At 42.4% G+C, this 17,458-nt stretch overlaps 1 protein-coding gene across 4 annotated transcripts in view; it reads left to right on the top strand.

Annotated features, from left to right (window-relative positions):
- Positions 1-17,458, top strand: part of DLG2 (discs large MAGUK scaffold protein 2) — a 2,211,856-nt gene that overhangs the window by 1,441,404 nt on the left and 752,994 nt on the right. For all 4 annotated transcript variants that reach the window (XM_040339977.1, XM_040339976.1, XM_040339980.1 and 1 more), the window contains one exon: positions 4,372-4,422. In XM_040339977.1, coding sequence (XP_040195911.1) covers positions 4,372-4,422 — 51 coding nt within the window. The remainder of the gene's footprint in view (positions 1-4,371; positions 4,423-17,458) is intronic.

Here is a 17,458-nt window from a genome sequence, read left to right as displayed (position 1 = left end):
AACTTAGTAACCTGGTTTACCGGGGTCCGTCTGGATACCCCCTGTTGCCGGGCCCGTCTAGGACTACGTTGAGGGTGTGGGGGGTGGCTAGGCGTCGCTTTCAGCCCCCCGGCAGATGGTCCCCCTTTACTCCACTGTGGGGGAACCCTAACCTTGGGCACTTTCGTACCATTCCGGACCCGCAGCTGTGGGCGCGATTGGGCATTAAACTCCTGAGGGATATTGTTGGTGATGGTTCCCTGCTTCCCTTCTCGACCCTCTCCAGTCACTTTGGTCTGGCGCCCTGGATGCTGTTCCGCTACCACCAGTTGCGGCATGCTTTTAGGGCCCAGTTCCCTACCCCCCCTGTCCTTCAGGCTGACCTGGTTGAGGACTTACGGCTAGTTCCTTAAAAAAGGCGCTGTCCACTCTGTATCTGACGATTCTCAGTAAGGATTCCCCTAAGATTAATGCCCTGTGGCGCAAGTGGGAAGTGGATGTCCCGTCCCTTGACAGAGAGGCGTGGGAGGAGTGCTTTGAAGATGGGTATAGGCTGGTGATCTCCTCTAGGGATAAATTGATACAGGCTAAGTTCCTGCACAGGGTGTATTTCACCCCTCAGAGACTGCATGGGATATATCCGCACCGCTCTCCCAACTGTCCAAGATGCTGCACCTCAGAGGGTACATATATGCACATGTTCTGGACTTGTTCCAAGCTGCTGGACTTCTGGTCCGCTGTTTTTGAGACTGTTAATGTTCGTCTCCACCTGAGTCTTCCGGTCTCCCCGGAGCTGGCGCTCCTGGGGGTACAGGACGATGAGCAGAGACCTCGGTATACCAAGCTGTTGATGTCTTTATTATTTTTTTATGCAAAAAAGGCGATTCTGTTGAAGTGGACCTCTAGGGGTGTGGGGGCCATGGATAAATCCTTTTTAAACCTTGCCTGGTTGGTGTCGTGGTGCCCGTGCTGGTTCCTTCCTCCCCCCCGTCCCTCCCCTTTCCCCCCCCTCCTTCCCCCCCCTCCCCCCCTACCTTTCCCCTCCCCCTGCCTTTCCCCCCCTCCCCTTCTCCAGGGACACTTCACTGATATTACTCATGATTGCTATGCTTAACTGTACTGTGTTTTAAGTTCTGACCTACTGTTGGTTCTCATATGTGCTGTGATTCCTGTGTTTCTTGTCTGCTTACGACGATGATATGTTTTTTATATCTTGTACCCTATGTTGTACCACTTTTGCCTTAATAAAGTTGTTGTTAAAAAAACACAGCTTCCCCGTTCTTCACTGTGGCGGCGTCATCGATCGTGTGATCCCTTTTATAGGGGGACACAATCGATGACGTCACACCTACAACCACACCCCCCTACAGTTGTAAACACATATTAGGTCATACATAACCCCTTCAGCCCCCCCTGTGGTTAACTCCCAAATTGCAACTGTCATTTCCACAGTAAACAATGCATTTTAAATGCATTTTTTGCTGTGAAAATGACAATGGTCCCAAAAATGTGTCAAAATTGTCTGAAGTGTCCGCCATAATGTCGCAGTCATGAAAAAAAATATATAAAAATGCAATAAAACTATCCCCAATTTTGTAAACGCTATAAATTTTGCGTAAACCAACCGATAAACGCTTATTGCGATTTTTTTTTTTACCAAAAATAGGTAGAAGAATACGTATCGGCCTAAACTGAGAAAAACTATTTTTTTTATATATATATATTTTTGGGGGATATTTATTATAGCAAAAAGTAAAAAACATTGCATTTTTTTCAAAATTGTCGCTCTATTTTTGTTTATAGCGCAAAAAATAAAAACCGCAGAGGTGATCAAATACTACCAAATAAAAGCTCTATTTGTGGGAAAAAAGGACGCCAATTTTGTTTGGGAGCCACGTCGCACGACCTCGCAATTGTCTGTTAAAGTGACGCAGTGCCGAATTGTAAAAACCCCTTGGGTCATTTAGCAGCATATTGGTCCGGTCCTTAAGTGGTTTAGAAAGCTGATCCCAGAAGACGAGGCATAATAAATGGGAACACCCACCTTTCATCATACCTAGAAATCAGTGAGACACCATGGCAGACTTTAGGCTTGTCTCATGAAGCTTTGCACAAGGATCTTTATTTTCAGCCAGGTGCATCTTAAATGTTAACTCTTATTGGACTTAATAATTTAATTTTTCAAAAATTTCGGATACTAATTCTGGTGTATTAGATTTTTGTATTAAGCCTTTTTTACAGTACACATTCTTTGGCTCACAGAAAGCTGTCTCTACCAGTAAAAGGCTAGATGATTGAGTTGCCTCCAAGGCCTCCAAGGTCAAAGTTTCCTAGCAGACAAAGGATCTGCATTGACACATAATAATATATTAATCAGTATAGCTTTCACTGAAGGCCCTTGTGTGAAGCCACACTTTCAATGTTGCTGGATAATAAATAATACTCTAACTCTACTGTTTGAGAAAACTTCTGCCAAGAATCTTGCAGCGCTATCAGTTTTTCAATAACGACATGGTATCATTGTCACAGGTTTGCAGATTAGATAAAAAATGTGATTAATCTGCAGTAATTGTCTGAAGAAATGCATATAACATTTACAATTACATCACTCCGAGGAACAGTAACGCTTTAAGAATTAGAGCTCTTTTGTTTTTGCTGCCAAATTCTTTATCGATCATTTCTAATGCCAAACATTTTATGTAACATTTGATGATAGTTTGAGACTCTATTAAGTAGCAGTTATCGTATATTAAAGTAAAGATTCATTATGAGTTATTATTGCGACATTGAAAGTCATTCTTGTTGTTTTGCTTCCTTTCATTTTACTAGCTTACAGTGGCAGACATTGAGGACACCTTGCAGGTGTGCCCTCAAGTGGGTTCCTGTGGGGTAGACAGTGATTACAGCATCCTGGCAAGAAAGATTTGGCAATATTGATTTTGCAGTAAAATTGCCTATTGCATTGTTGGCAAAATGACCCACCCAGGCGATTTTTGCTTGAAAAAAAAGATTGGGCCAGATTCTCAGAAGAGTTACGACGGTGTATCTCAGGAAACACCATCGTATCTCTGTTTTTTGTCCTGGGTATCTATGCAAGTAATTCCTAGAATCATTTTCGCATAGATACGCCGTAGATCCGACAGGTGTAAGTCACTTACACAGTCGGATCCTAAATGCAATACAACGCTGACCGCTAGGTGGCGTTTACGTTCAGGTCTCATTTGACTATGCAAATGAGCCTGATACGCCGATTCCCGGACGCATTTGCGTCGCGTAGTCGTCGTTTACGTAGGCGTAAGGTTACCCCTGCTATATGAGGGGTAACCTTACGCCAGTCCGCCGTATGCCATGTTAAGTATGGCGTCGGGTCCGCGTCGGCTTTTTCTGTCGGTTACGTCATTTTCCTAAGTTGTTCACGAATACGACTTTACGTCAATGACGCTCACGTCGGCGTCATTGACGTTTTCCGTCGTGAGCTGGAGCATGCACACTGGGCTTTTTCCCGGCCGGCGCATGCGCAGTTCGATCGACGCGGGGGCGCGCTTAATTTAAATACAAGCCGCCCCCTTTGAATTACGTGGGGATACGCCGGGCCTATTACACTACGCCGCCGCAAACTACGGAGCAAGTGCTTGAAGAATACGGGACTTGCTCCAGTAAGTTGCGGCGGCGTAGTGTAAATGGCTTACGCTACGCCGCCGCAGAATGTACAAGAATCTGGCTCATTAACTCTATTTTTTACCTTTATTTAGAAGGTGTTTTTTTGGGGGGGGGGGTGTTTTTGTGTATTTTTATTTTGGCACAGCATGTCAAGGATAGAAAAAGTGTATCTAATGTCAAAAGTTTTTGTTTTGTAGACAGGAAAGGTAAGTTAAAACCCCTACCAGCTTCTTTTTCTTATCTGTGTCCCATTGGGGAGATGTTCTTTCATTTCTCACCTTGTAGACACAACAAGAAAATAAGGGAAATTTTGTTAAAGTGAGGGAAATCCTTCTTTAGATAGTTGTCACCAGAAAATGTATTTTCTGTAAATAACTCAGAAAGTTTGGAGTTTTAGTGATACCCTTTAAGGGCCAACTTGGGTTATTAAGCCAAGACTTTGCTAAAAGGCAGAAAGCACCTAAACCACTCAATAATCCCACCAATCAGGAACTGCCCCTTTCAGCATCACTAAGTAAATGATATTCCACCTTCTATATAGCTGGCTACTAATCCGGATACTCAGCCAATTGCAACCTGAAATTTGCTTAATGATTACTAAACAGACTGAAAGAGAGATTTCAAATATAATATACTAGGAATGTTGTATGACAACATGTTTTGATTTGTTATGTAAATTGTTTGAAAATAATATGTGCAAACAATTTAATTCTCTTTATTTATTTATTTTAGCTCAACGGGTCGGAAATTGAATATGAATTTGAAGAAATTACATTGGAACGGGTAGGTCTAATTACATTAGTACATTTTCTTCTATGTACAGTAATTTAAATATATATACATATTTCTATGTTTATTTTTTTACTGACTTCAATTAATTTTCTGTTCTTGGTGTTACCTTTTTTTTTTTATTATTTAACAGTTGCTGAGTCATATTTTTCTTGCTATTTTGATATATGAATATGTAGCACTACCCCCAAAGGAGCTGCTGGTTTGTTTTGGGTGTCATGTTACCTCTGTATCTCCGCCGTCTAGGGTACTTGATGAGAGCTGTAGTAAAGGGAATGTCCACATGACAGGTGTCTTTTCTGTGCTTTTATTACCCAACAGGGTAAAATGATAGAAGTAAATGGAAGGTGAAGAGATAGCAGAATGGAAGATAGCAAATTCAGGTGTAACTGGATAGGAAAACAGTCCTGCTTCCAACGACAACTTTACATCGCCACTCTAGGAAGAGTGGGTACAGTGCATCTGGACAGGCCTCTCTCACCAGCCTGGCAGCCAGAGTGTCACTCGAATTTAGGATTAAGTCTCTGCCACAGACCCTCCTAAAGGTTGGAGACAATTATGGTCCGGAATCCTCTTTCAGTAGATTCAGCATCCGGATCTCCTTCTGGTAGTTTTGGTCAAACTAGCAACTGACAGGCGACCAACATCCAGCCTCTCAGAACCAAGGTTGTCCTCCGATGAATGGGCAGGCCCCTCCCGGAACACCAGCCTTGTGCTTGGTATCCTTCGGACAGACTCCTCCTATTGGACGGACGGCTCAGGACCACCTTCAGATTGTGGACCCAGTCGTGTCGTGGAATGGCTACCCCAATGGTGGGCGCCACACGAGGAAAAACCCCAAGAGAATGGCGTCTGCCCCTAAATACCCCTCCCCAGCATGCACAGCGAGGTGATTAACCACCCCAATTAGCCGCTGGGGGGAAATATCTAACCGTACTTGACTCCACTGCTGCCACCTATCATCCCGGGGCGGAGCTCACTCCCCCGGCAACGACAGCATGTACAGTCAGCACAGCCAAAGCTAGAGCAGATGCCCCAAATTTAAACAATTAAACTGGTTCAGAGGCAACTATTTCTCTGAACTTTCCCCTAAATTTCCAATAGCACCAGCTCTGAACATAGCCAGGCGCTACACATATGATGTTTATTTAAGGTTTACATATAGTGTCAGGCCTCGTACACACGCAAAAACCAGCAAGAAACTAGCTGGGAGAAATGTTTTGCCGAGGAAACCGGTCGTGTGTACATTTTCGTCGAGGAAACTGTTGAGAAACTCAACGAGCCAAAAAGAGAGCAAGTTCTCTATATCCTTGACGGGAATGGAGAAACTTGCCTTGTCGAGTTCCTCGACAGCCTAACAAGGAACTCGACAAGGAAAACGATGTGTTTCACCCGTCGAGTTTCTAGGTCGTGTGTACGAGGCTTCATAGTGTATGTAAGGCAGGTTTTAATTGTCTGTGTCTCGACTGGGGAGATTCGCCCTCTGTACTTGTCTTGATAACCATTGCCTTTGGGACTTAAAGTATAATTAAAAGGGAAACACTTTGGTGTGTGGTAGAGTGGAGGGGGAATTAGACCATTTGTAATTTTTATTGCTGACTTCGCCCTCTTTATTTGTCCTGTTTACCATATCATGGAAAGTGAATGTAAAAGAAAATCCCAAATTTTGGGTTGTCCCCAGAAAACTAATAGAAGGGAAATCGTCCAAGGAGGACACTAGTTCTGGTGACCTGGGGGTCCCCATGGATTTATTTTATATTTGGCTATGGGAATGGAAGTGAAAGGAAATCTTTGCAATAGGACACAGATGGTGATAAAAAAAAAAAAATCTGATAACCTTGCTCTATCCGAATGGAAAAAAAATGTGCCTATAGTTCTTCTTTAAAAAAGAAATCCATAGTTGCAAGTTGTACAAGTTGGACAACAATGGGAATAGAGTTGAGCCTAAACCAGGATTTTAAGGTAATTTCTGGTAATTGTTTTTGTTTTGATTTAATACCGGTGACTCTTCCAGGTCATTATTATAGATTTTGGTAGAGCGAGACTGAAAAATTTTTGAGTGTTTTATATAAGCATTAAAAATATTTAATATTGGTTGAAAGAGTTTCATTCTACTTTAAGATTTCCTCCTACTTTCTGTTCTGTCTCAAAGACAGGAAGAGGATGGAAATCTCCCCACCAGGGCACAGGCCACACATGCAACATTGTACCCAAATGAAATCTTTGTTTTTTTCCCCACAAATAGAGCTTTCATTTGGTGGTATTTGATCACCTCTGTGGTTTGTATTTTTTGCGCTATAAACAAAAGAGCGACAATTTTGAAAAAAAAACACAATATTTTTTACTTTTTGAATTAATAAATATCACAATTTAAAAATATATATATATATATTTTTCTTAGTTTAGGCCGATATGTATTCTTCTACAAATTTTTGGTAAAAAAAATCGCAATAAGCATATATTGATTGGTTTGCGCAAAAGTTATAACATCTACAAAATAGGGGATAGATTTATGGCATTTTTATTTTTTTTTATTTTTTTACCAGTAATGGCGGGGATCTGCGATTTTTTTTTGCGCACGCGCCCCCTAGACAGCCGGGAAACCCAGGACGTCATATGACGTCCACCCGGAGGGAGAGAGGGTTCCTGCCGACATAATTTTACAATGACTCGGTGAGAAAGTGGTTAAAAAAGTTAGTAAATAAGGTGAAACCGTTTGACTTTGATTACTGAATTATATGTGAAGGATATAATATTTTTTTTTTATATAGCAGATCATTGAGTATTCAAAGTTAACTATCATTTGCCTTGCTAGATGAAAAGCCTGTACACCTTACTAAATCAATTCTATTGAGTAGCAGAAGTCTAAGGAAGCGTTTTTGGTTTACATTTATACCATTGAATAGCTCTTAAATCTGACCTCAAGCCTTTACTTCAGTCTTGAACAGGGCCCCTTTCCTGTACTGAAATTGAAACCAAAGTTGGAGAAAAACATGGACTTTATGGTGCCAATAATAAGACCAGGAAAAAAAAAAGACGAACAAGCACATAATTAAAGCACAATATTTTATTACACATCGTCATCCTAAAAGGTTATATATAAAAAAAAACTTGATATACAATCACTAAACAGAGAGCTTTCCTCTAGTCATGCCTTGCCCAAATATTCTACAAAAATAGAAGACACATGGTGATATAAACATCGAAATACTATACAATGATACAGTTCTAGAAATGCAAAAGAAGGTTCATTGTTCTTGATGCGTTTCACAGCTTGATTGCTTCCTCAGGAGACCATATGAAAACACGTAAGAACCATGTACAGTTTATAAAAAGTGTTACATCCAATAGAAAAACACCCAGAGCAGGCCAGGGAAACGGGGGAAGAAGGGAAAATTAGAAGGGGTACAGAGGTTGTGGTGGCTCAATGAAGGCTTATTGGTAAACTGCCTTGGTCATGCACTAAATCCATCCACAATATGGGAATGGAAATCATAAACCAAAGACAAGGCCACCTTCCTGAGTAAACTCACCAGGGGGATCCCCACACTGAAATTGTGGCCAAAAAGTAAGAAAAATGCTGATCCAAAAGCCAAACTGTACTCCCATGGGACACCTCGCAGTTAGCCATATAACCATGTCTTCTATTTATGTGGAATATTTGGGCCGGACATGACTAGTGTTCTGTCGGGGAAACCCCCTTTTTAACCACTTCCAGACCGCCGCATGTACATTTACGTCGGCAGAATGGCACGGACAGGCACATCAACATACCTGTACGTGCCTGCCTAGAACGTGGGTCGGGGGTCCGATTGGGACTATTCGTTTCTAGCCGCCCCCTCGCGATCGCTCCCCCTCGCTGAAGAACGGGGAGAGCCGTATGTAAACACGGCTTCCCCGTGCTTCACTGTGGCGGCTGCATCGATGGAGTGATCCCTTTTATAGGGAGACTCGATCGATGACGTCAGACCTACAGCCACACCCCCCTACAGTTGTAAACACACACTAGGTGAACCCTAACTCCTACAGCACCCCCTGTGGTTAACTCCCAAACTGCAACTGTCATTTTCACAATAAAGAATGCAATTTAAATGCATTTTTTGCTGTGAAAATGACAATGGTCCCAAAAATGTGTCAAAATTTTACGAAGTGTCCGCCATAATGTTGCAGTCACAAAAAAAAACGCTGATCACCGCCATTAGTAGTAAAAAAAAAAAAAATTATAAAACTATCCCCTATTTTGTAAACGCTATAAATTTTGCGCAAACCAATCGATAAACGCTTATTGCGATTTTTTTCACCAAAAATAAGTACAAGAATACGTATCGGCCTAAACTGAGGGGAAAAAAAATTATATATGTTTTTGGGGGATATTTATTATAGCAAAAAGTAAAAAATATTGAATTTTTTTCAAAATTGTTGCTCTATTTTTGTTAATAGTGCAAAAAATAAAAACCGCAGAGGTGATCAAATACCACCAAAAGAAAGCTCTATTTGTGGGGAAAAAAGGACGCCAATTTTGTTTGGGAGCCACGTCGCACGACCGCGCAATTGTCTGTTAAAGCGACACAGTGCCGAATTGTAAAAACCCCTTGGGTCATTTAGCAGCATATGGGTCCGGTCCTTAAGTGGGTAAATTGTACAGTATAGCAAGTTTTTATATATATAACCTTTTGGTATGATGATGTATAATGAATGACCCTTTTTTGCTTTTAATGCATACTTTTTTTTTTTTCCGGTGTTATGATTGGCACTTTAAAGTCAACTTTTTTCTCCAACTTTGGTTCCACTATTTGAAATGGGATATGGTGCCAAAATTTGCAGTGTCCCTATATTTTCTGCTTTCTGTACTGAAATAGCTTACTCTGATTTCACTGTACATTGTGAGCATTGCCCAAATAGAGCCTGCCTCGTTTCCTACCTGGAGGAGCTGGGGGGCCTAACTGCCCCTTCTTTGGATTTCAGTTCTTTTAAACATGGAGAATCAACATCACATGTGGACATTACCTAGGGCAGTCTGTAAGCAGGGCCTAAAGGGGCAGGGATGCACGTGACCTCATAATATGCGCATATGGCCATTTAAGAGTCAAATGTAAATAAATAAATAATACAGATAACTTTCAAATGTCCACAACCTAGGGTAATACAATGCAAGTCACACTTTCCGCACATCGCAGGAAACATTTCCAATGTAAACACTAACACACCGCCGCCTTCAAGGAGTGGACGGTGTTACTCTATACGAGGAGCAGTGAGGACCATAAAAATTGTATAGTATGACATCTGACTATGAAATAAAAAAAATACAGACAGAGGGGGAAAGAGAACAATAGAGGGAAGAAGAAGAAGAGGGGAAAAGGAAGATAGAAAGAAAGGGGGACTGAGCAGACCTTGGTGCATCAAACCTACATGATGGAATCAGGATGGACGGCTGGGTTGACTCAGAGGTGTCAATAATGTTTTCAGGGAGTCTGAGGCAGAGTAGTCGATCCAAATGAGCCATAGGGTCTTAAATTTGCAGATGGTGTCATTATCAAGGCCCAACATCTCTTCCATGCGCATGAAATCATTGACTGACCCACAAGGTCAAATGGGGGGGTGGTAGTAGTTTAGGGGGATATGCTGTCTGGCGGCTGACAGGAATAAGCCCAGTAAAGTGCATTTCTGGGAGGCTATGGAGCCAGGAAGCATGGATAATAAAGCTATCTCTGGGGAGGGTGTCAAAGGCTGGTCGTATTGACTGTTGTATATGGTAAAAACCTGCAACCAGAGGGCAGACCCACCAAATATGGAGATATCTTCCATCTGTTGCGCCGCATCTCCAACATGAGGAAGGTACGGACGGAAATATTTTATGTAGAGATTGAGGGCCCCTGTGCCACTGAGAGATAAGTTTAAAGTTTTTCTCTTGGGAATAACAGGATATTGAGGATTTGTGTGTAAAGTCTTAAGACTTTTGACAATCCGTGGACAACCTCTTGGTGTAAGAGGGGGGTTGATCATGTATCAGTACATGTTGTAGCGTGTTCATGGTAGAGAGTAAATGTCTGGGTGTTTCTGAGAGAGAGCACAGCTGTTCGTATCCGTTAGGGATCTGTGAGTTTGGGAAGATGAGAAGAGGCCAGAACAAAAAGGAGGATATGCAGAGGGCTGTGAGCCAGTTGCCCTGGGCACTTGGCACTACAGGAGCGCCTGAGGTGGGGTCTACAAATGAGCTCTCTACTGGCCATTTGGGGTGGGAGTAGGGGCCTACTGGGTTGGAGCCCTTGCCTTGAGGCAGTGCAGGATGGTCAAACAAAGATGTGAGGGGCGAGGGATCCGAGGACAATAATGAGAGCATTCCTTTTTGTACCATAGGTGTAGGGCAGCGATTGTCAAAGGGGAGGTAGCGGAGAGTGTAGATGTTGCCCATAGCCCCAGAGTAGGGTCTAGAGGTCAAGGGTGAACAGGTCTTGTTCCACCATGGTGGATGCTTTGGGGAATTGTAAGCGTGACACCTACCAAATGAGGCTGTGCTGTGTGGCAGAGCTGCATAAATCTTAGCACTGGGTAGTAGACATGTACACACTGAAATAGTTTGTTTCGGAATTTCGTTTTCCTCCGAAAAATACATTTATTTAGTTACTCCCGAAATTTGTTTTTATTTATTTTACACCCCCCCCCCTAGGTACGAAATATAAAGGAATATTTCACTTTTATTGTTTCACTTTAAGCATCATTAAATTCACTGCTCCCGAAAAAATGTTCGTTTTTAAAACTTTTTTTTTGCATTGATACATGTCCCCTGGGGCAGGACCCAGGTCCCCAAACACTTTTTAGGACAATAACCTTTCAAATTAAGTACTTTAGATTTCAAACGTTCGAGTTCATAGAATCTTCATGTCTCTCTATGTCGAATCTTTTCTCTCTGTCGAATCTTTTCTCTCTATGTCGAATCTTTTCTCTTTATGTAGACTAATATTGAACTAATAGAGTTAAGGTTAGGCACATTCGACCGCAACGAAAACGAAAATAAAGCATTTGTTTATGTCGGATCTTTCGGTTTTCGTTTTCTGTGCTTTCGTGCCGGCCGGCACTATAGGAGCCCTTCCTCCTTCAAATCGATGCAGTGACGTCACTGTACGCCCTCCCAGACGGGTTTCGTCATACGCAGACGTTTTCAATGGGGAAAGTAATTGTATGTTAAAGAGATCTCAAATACCTTTTATTGAAATTCTTGCTTTAAGAACAACGTGTCTAACATAGTGCATTTGCATTATTTTGGGTCAAAAACAGGTAGCCCGACCATCGTGAAGGAAAAATGGCAATTGAGTCTGGCCGCGGCAGTATTACAAGGAATTGGCAGTCATAAAAGAACTTTCAGCTTCACAGTCCACCGCTTTAAAGATTCATTCCTAATTAAATGCGTACATTGAAATCGTAAGAAACCGAAGCGACGCAGTCACTAATAATTTTAATATCTCCATTAGTATTCGGGAGGCGACAGTGGCAGACACTACTGAGAAAGATAATTAGGTGAAAATCATTCCTTTAACACTGATTGTAAAATGACTTCAGTAATATATAGCTAAAATTTAAACAAGCTGTTCCTCGTATGTTTGTATAATGGAGCCACAAATGAATGTGTTAGGAGTTTGTATCCCTTGGCTGACAGATGTTCCCGGGAGCCATAAAAATAAAAACTGAAATAAAAATAAAGGAAGCCTTTAATGCACCGTACATGATAAAACACAAGTTAAACTTTATATATAACCAAACTTTTATTTCCCTTGAGGGTTTTTCCTGTTTCAGTCAGGGCTGGACCTAGCCTATCTGATTTGGGGGTGCAGTAAAAAAGTCAGGGGTCATAATGTCCACAGTGTGTGTGAGTCATTTCAGTCTATCACACAGTGCCACGACCTGGTAACACTATTAAACAGAACCTGCACCGCCCTATATCAGATGTCCCTATCAGAGTCCCGCTTTTCATCATGACTACTCATCAAAGATCCCCCTTACCACATGTCTTCATCAAGAGTGATTCAAAAAGGTAGCGGCCAGCCACTTGGGAAGTGGGTGACTTGGTTGGGGTGATGAAGGTGCTCACCCACTGCGCGATAAGAGAGAGATGCATGTAAGGTTGTGATGGGGGGTGCTGCTTTAATGGCACCTCAAGCATGTACCTTAATTCCTCTGTCAGCCCCTGAGGGCAAAAGACAGTGACACCTCCAAATACCTGGTAAACACTATTAAACAGAACCTACGCCCCCTACATCAGATGTCCCAATCAGTGTCCCCCTTTACATCAGGTCTACTCATCAAAAATCTCCCCTTACATCAGGTGTTCCCATCAAGAGTTAGCTTCCTTTACTCAGTGCAGTCCTCCTTCACTTACCTCATCCTTCCATTTTGCTTTTAAATGTTCTTATTTCTTCTGAGAAATCCTCACTTCCTGTTCTTCTGTCTGTAACTACACACAGTAATGCGAGGCTTTCTCCCTGTTGTGGAGTGTGGTGCTCGCCACCTTCCTTGGACTACAGGAGAGCCAGGACACCCACTAACACACAGCTCTTTTCTCTATCTGCAACGTAGAGAGCGTCCTGACTCTCCTGTAGTCCACGGGCGAGCACGACACTCCACACCAGGGAGAAAGCCTCGCATTACGGTGTGTAGTTACAGACAGAAGAACAGGAAGTGAGGATTTCTCAGAAGAAATAAGGACATTTAAAAGCAAAATGGAAGGATGAGGTAAGTGAAGGAGGACTGCACTAAGGTAAAGGAAGCTATTTAGGAAACAAAATTGTACCTTTACAACCCCTTTAATTAAGTAATCATATAACTGTGTGTATTTTGTAAATACAAGCAATGTAAGTACTTGAATTTGGCCTGCTATCTGACTCTTGTGGTCCTTGTTCAGCAAGGCCGGAGTGTAAGGCCCCGTACACACGGTCGGACAAAACCGATAAGAATGGTCCGTCGGACCGTTTTCATCGGTTCACCGCTGAAGTGGCCTGACGGCCTGATGTGTGTACACACCATCAGTTCAAAATCCGATCGGGTCAGAACACGGTGACGTAAAACACACGACGTGCTGAAAAAAACGAAGTTCAATGCTTCCAAGCATGCGTCGACTTGATTCTGAGCATGCGCGGGTTTTGAACCGATGCTTTTCTGTACTAACCATCGGTTTGGTCCGATGGGGCAGCGGTCCATCAGTTCGGTTTTGAAGCATGTTTTAAAATTTTGGACCGAAGGAAAACAGACCGATAGCCTATACACACGGTCGGTTTGGTCCGATGAAAATGAACCTCGGTTCATTCTCATCGGACCAAACCGACCGTATGTACGGGGCCTGAGAGGAAGAAGCAGTTCATGTGTTGACTAGAAGCATTCTGATAAGAGGATAAAGCAGAGTGACAGAAAGATGAGCACATCACTGTGCTACTTCTCCTTTCACTGTACATTCACAGACTGGAGTGAATTCATGGTGACCTGGACTTAAAGGAACAGCTGTTAAGTGAAGCTAGCAATTAGACTGTGGACATTTAGAGTAAGAAAAAAGTACTATGGGGGAAATGTCAGGATTGGAGTTGAATATTGCAGCAAACATTGGCTTGTTATTTTATAATTCATTCGGCTATAAATTTGTATCTAATTTGTTTTGGCTGGAGTCTGCTATAACCGCAGTAGGGAAAGGTTAGGTCACCAGAATAGGCCAGAATTCAGCAATGGAATGGAAAAAATACAGATTTGTTAGCAGGTAAAACGGCTCCAATATATAAATCTTTGCAACATGATAACACAATGAGACTTGGTAGATGGAGCACTGAGTCTCTGCCAACATCGGCCCAGAACCAGAATTTACATGTTGAGCATATGGATTCCTTAACCACTTAAGACCCAGACCTTTAGGCTGCTAAATGCCCAGACCAGGTTTTGCGATTCGACACTGCGTCGCTTTAACAGACAATTGCGCGGTCGTGCGACGTGGCTCCCAAACAAAATTGGCGTCCTTTTTTTCCCCACAAATAGAGCTTTCTTTTGGTGGTATTTGATCACCTCTGCGGTTTTTATTTTTTGCGCTATAAACAAAAATAGAGCGACAATTTTGAAAAAAATTCAATTTTTTACTTTTTGCTATAATAAATATCCCCCAAAACATATATAACATTTTTTCCTCAGTTTAGGCCGATACGTATTCTTCTACCTATTTTTAGTAAAAAAAATCGCAATAAGCGTTTATCGATTGGTTTGCGCAAAATTTATAGCGTTTACAAAATAGGGAATATTTTTATTGCATTTTTATAAAAAAATATTTTTTTACTACTAATGGCGGCGATCAGCGATTTTTTTCGTGACTGCGATATTATGGCGGACACTTCGGACAATTTTGACACATTTTTGGGACCATTGTTATTTTCACAGCAAAAAATGCATTTAAATTGCATTGTTTATTGTGAAAATGACAGTTGCAGTTTGGGAGTTAACCACAGGGGGCGCTGAACGTGTTAGGCTTCACCTAGTGTGTGTTTACAACTGTAGGGGGGTGTGGCTGTAGGTCTGATGTCATCGATTGTGTCTCCCCTATAAAGGGGATGACACGATCGATGCGCCGCCACAGTGAAGCACGGGGAAGCCGTGTTTACATACGACTCTCCCCGTTCTTCAGCTCCGGGGAGCGATCGCGATGGAGCGGCTATAAGCGAATAGCCGCGCCGTCGTCCCGGATTGCTCCCCGAGGTAAGCCGCCCGCCGCACGCAGCGGGGGGGTCCCGATCGGACCCCCGACCCGAGGAAAGGCAAGGACGTATATATACGTCCTTCTGCCTGTCCGTGCCATTTTGCAGACGTAAATAGTCGTGCGGCGGGCGTTAAGTGGTTAAAGAGGTTGTAAAGGTTTGTTTTTTATTTTCTAAATAGGTTCCTTTAATCTAGTGCATTGTTGGTTCACTTACCTTTTCTTTCGATTTCTCTTCTAAATGTTTTTTTTCTTTGTCTGAATTTCTCACTTTCTGTTTCTCCTCAGTAAGCTTGCCCCCATCATCCGAGCCGGTCTGGCTGGGGGGTTAGTCAGCGTGCTCACCCCCTCCCTTGGGACTTGGGAACACAGCGTCTCCCCGCAGGGATGTAGTCCCAAGGGAGGGGGCGAGCACGCTGACTAACCCCCCAGCCAGACCGGCTCGGATGATGGGGGCAAGCTTACTGAGGAGAAACAGAAAGTGAGAAATTTAGACAAAGAAAAAAAAACATTTAGAAGGGAAATCGAAGGTAAAGGTAAGTGAACCAACAATGCACTAGCTTAAAGGAACCTATTTAGAAAATAAAAAATTAACCTTTACCACCCCTTTAAAAATGTCTTCTGGGCGGCGACACAAAAAGTTTGCTGTGAATGAAATACTAGCCCTGTGACAGGGAGTTTTGGATCTTCTTAGAAAGTCAAATTATTCTCCAGTGCATTGTGGAGTGACAGAAAATCTATACAGGGAGTGCAGAATTATTAGGCAAATGAGTATTTTGACCACATCATCCTCTTTATGCATGTTGTCTTACTCCAAGCTGTATAGGCTCGAAAGCCTACTACCAATTAAGCATATTAGGTGATGTGCATCTCTGTAATGAGAAGGTGTGTGGTCTAATGACATCAACACCCTATATCAGGTGTGCATAATTATTAGTCAACTTCCTTTCCTTTGGCAAAATGGGTCAAAAGAAGGACTTGACAGGCTCAGAAAAGTCAAAAATAGTGAGATATCTTGCAGAGGGATGCAGCACTCTTAAAATTGCAAAGCTTCTGAAGCGTGATCATCGAACAATCAAGCGTTTCATTCAAAATAGTCAACAGGGTCGCAAGAAGCGTGTGGAAAAACCAAGGCGCAAAATAACTGCCCATGAACTGAGAAAAGTCAAGCGTGCAGCTGCCAAGATGCCACTTGCCACCAGATTGGCCATATTTCAGAGCTGCAACATCACTGGAGTGCCCAAAAGCACAAGGTGTGCAATACTCAGAGACATGGCCAAGGTAAGAAAGGCTGAAAGACGACCACCACTGAACAAGACACACAAGCTGAAACGTCAAGACTGGGCCAAGAAATATCTCAAGACTGATTTTTCTAAGGTTTTATGGACTGATGAAATGAGAGTGAGTCTTGATGGGCCAGATGGATGGGCCCGTGGCTGGATTGGTAAAGGGCAGAGAGCTCCAGTCCGACTCAGACGCCAGCAAGGTGGAGGTGGAGTACTGGTTTGGGCTGGTATCATCAAAGATGAGCTTGTGGGGCCTTTTCGGGTTGAGGATGGAGTCAAGCTCAACTCCCAGTCCTACTGCCAGTTTCTGGAAGACACCTTCTTCAAGCAGTGGTACAGGAAGAAGTCTGCATCCTTCAAGAAAAACATGATTTTCATGCAGGACAATGCTCCATCACACGTGTCAAAGTACTCCACAGCGTGGCTGGCAAGAAAGGGTATAAAAGAAGAAAAACTAATGACATGGCCTCCTTGTTCACCTGATCTGAACCCCATTGAGAACCTGTGGTCCATCATCAAATGTGAGATTTACAAGGAGGGAAAACAGTACACCTCTCTGAACAGTGTCTGGGAGGCTGTGGTTGCTGCTGCACGAAATGTTGATGGTGAACAGATCAAAACACTGACAGAATCCATGGATGGCAGGCTTTTGAGTGTCCTTGCAAAGAAAGATGGCTATATTGGTCACCGATTTGTTTTTGTTTTGTTTTTGAATGTCAGAAATGTATATTTGTGAATGTTGAGATGTTATATTGGTTTCACTGGTAAAAATAAATAATTGAAATGGGTATATATTTTTTTTTTGTTAAGTTGCCTAATAATTATGCACAGTAATAGTCACCTGCACACACAGATATCCCCCTAAAATAGCTAAAACTAAAAACAAACTAAAAACTACTTCCAAAAATATTCAGCTTTGATATTCATGAGTTTTTTGGGTTCATTGAGAACATGGTTGTTGTTCAATAATAAAATTAATCCTCAAAAATACAACTTGCCTAATAATTCTGCACTCCCTGTATGTAGT

The sequence above is a fragment of the Rana temporaria genome, chromosome 2, assembly GCF_905171775.1.
Source record: "Rana temporaria chromosome 2, aRanTem1.1, whole genome shotgun sequence".
Lineage (NCBI taxonomy): Eukaryota > Metazoa > Chordata > Amphibia > Anura > Ranidae > Rana > Rana temporaria.
Note: the sequence above shows the minus strand (reverse complement) of the source record. Positions and strands in the feature narration are given on the sequence as shown.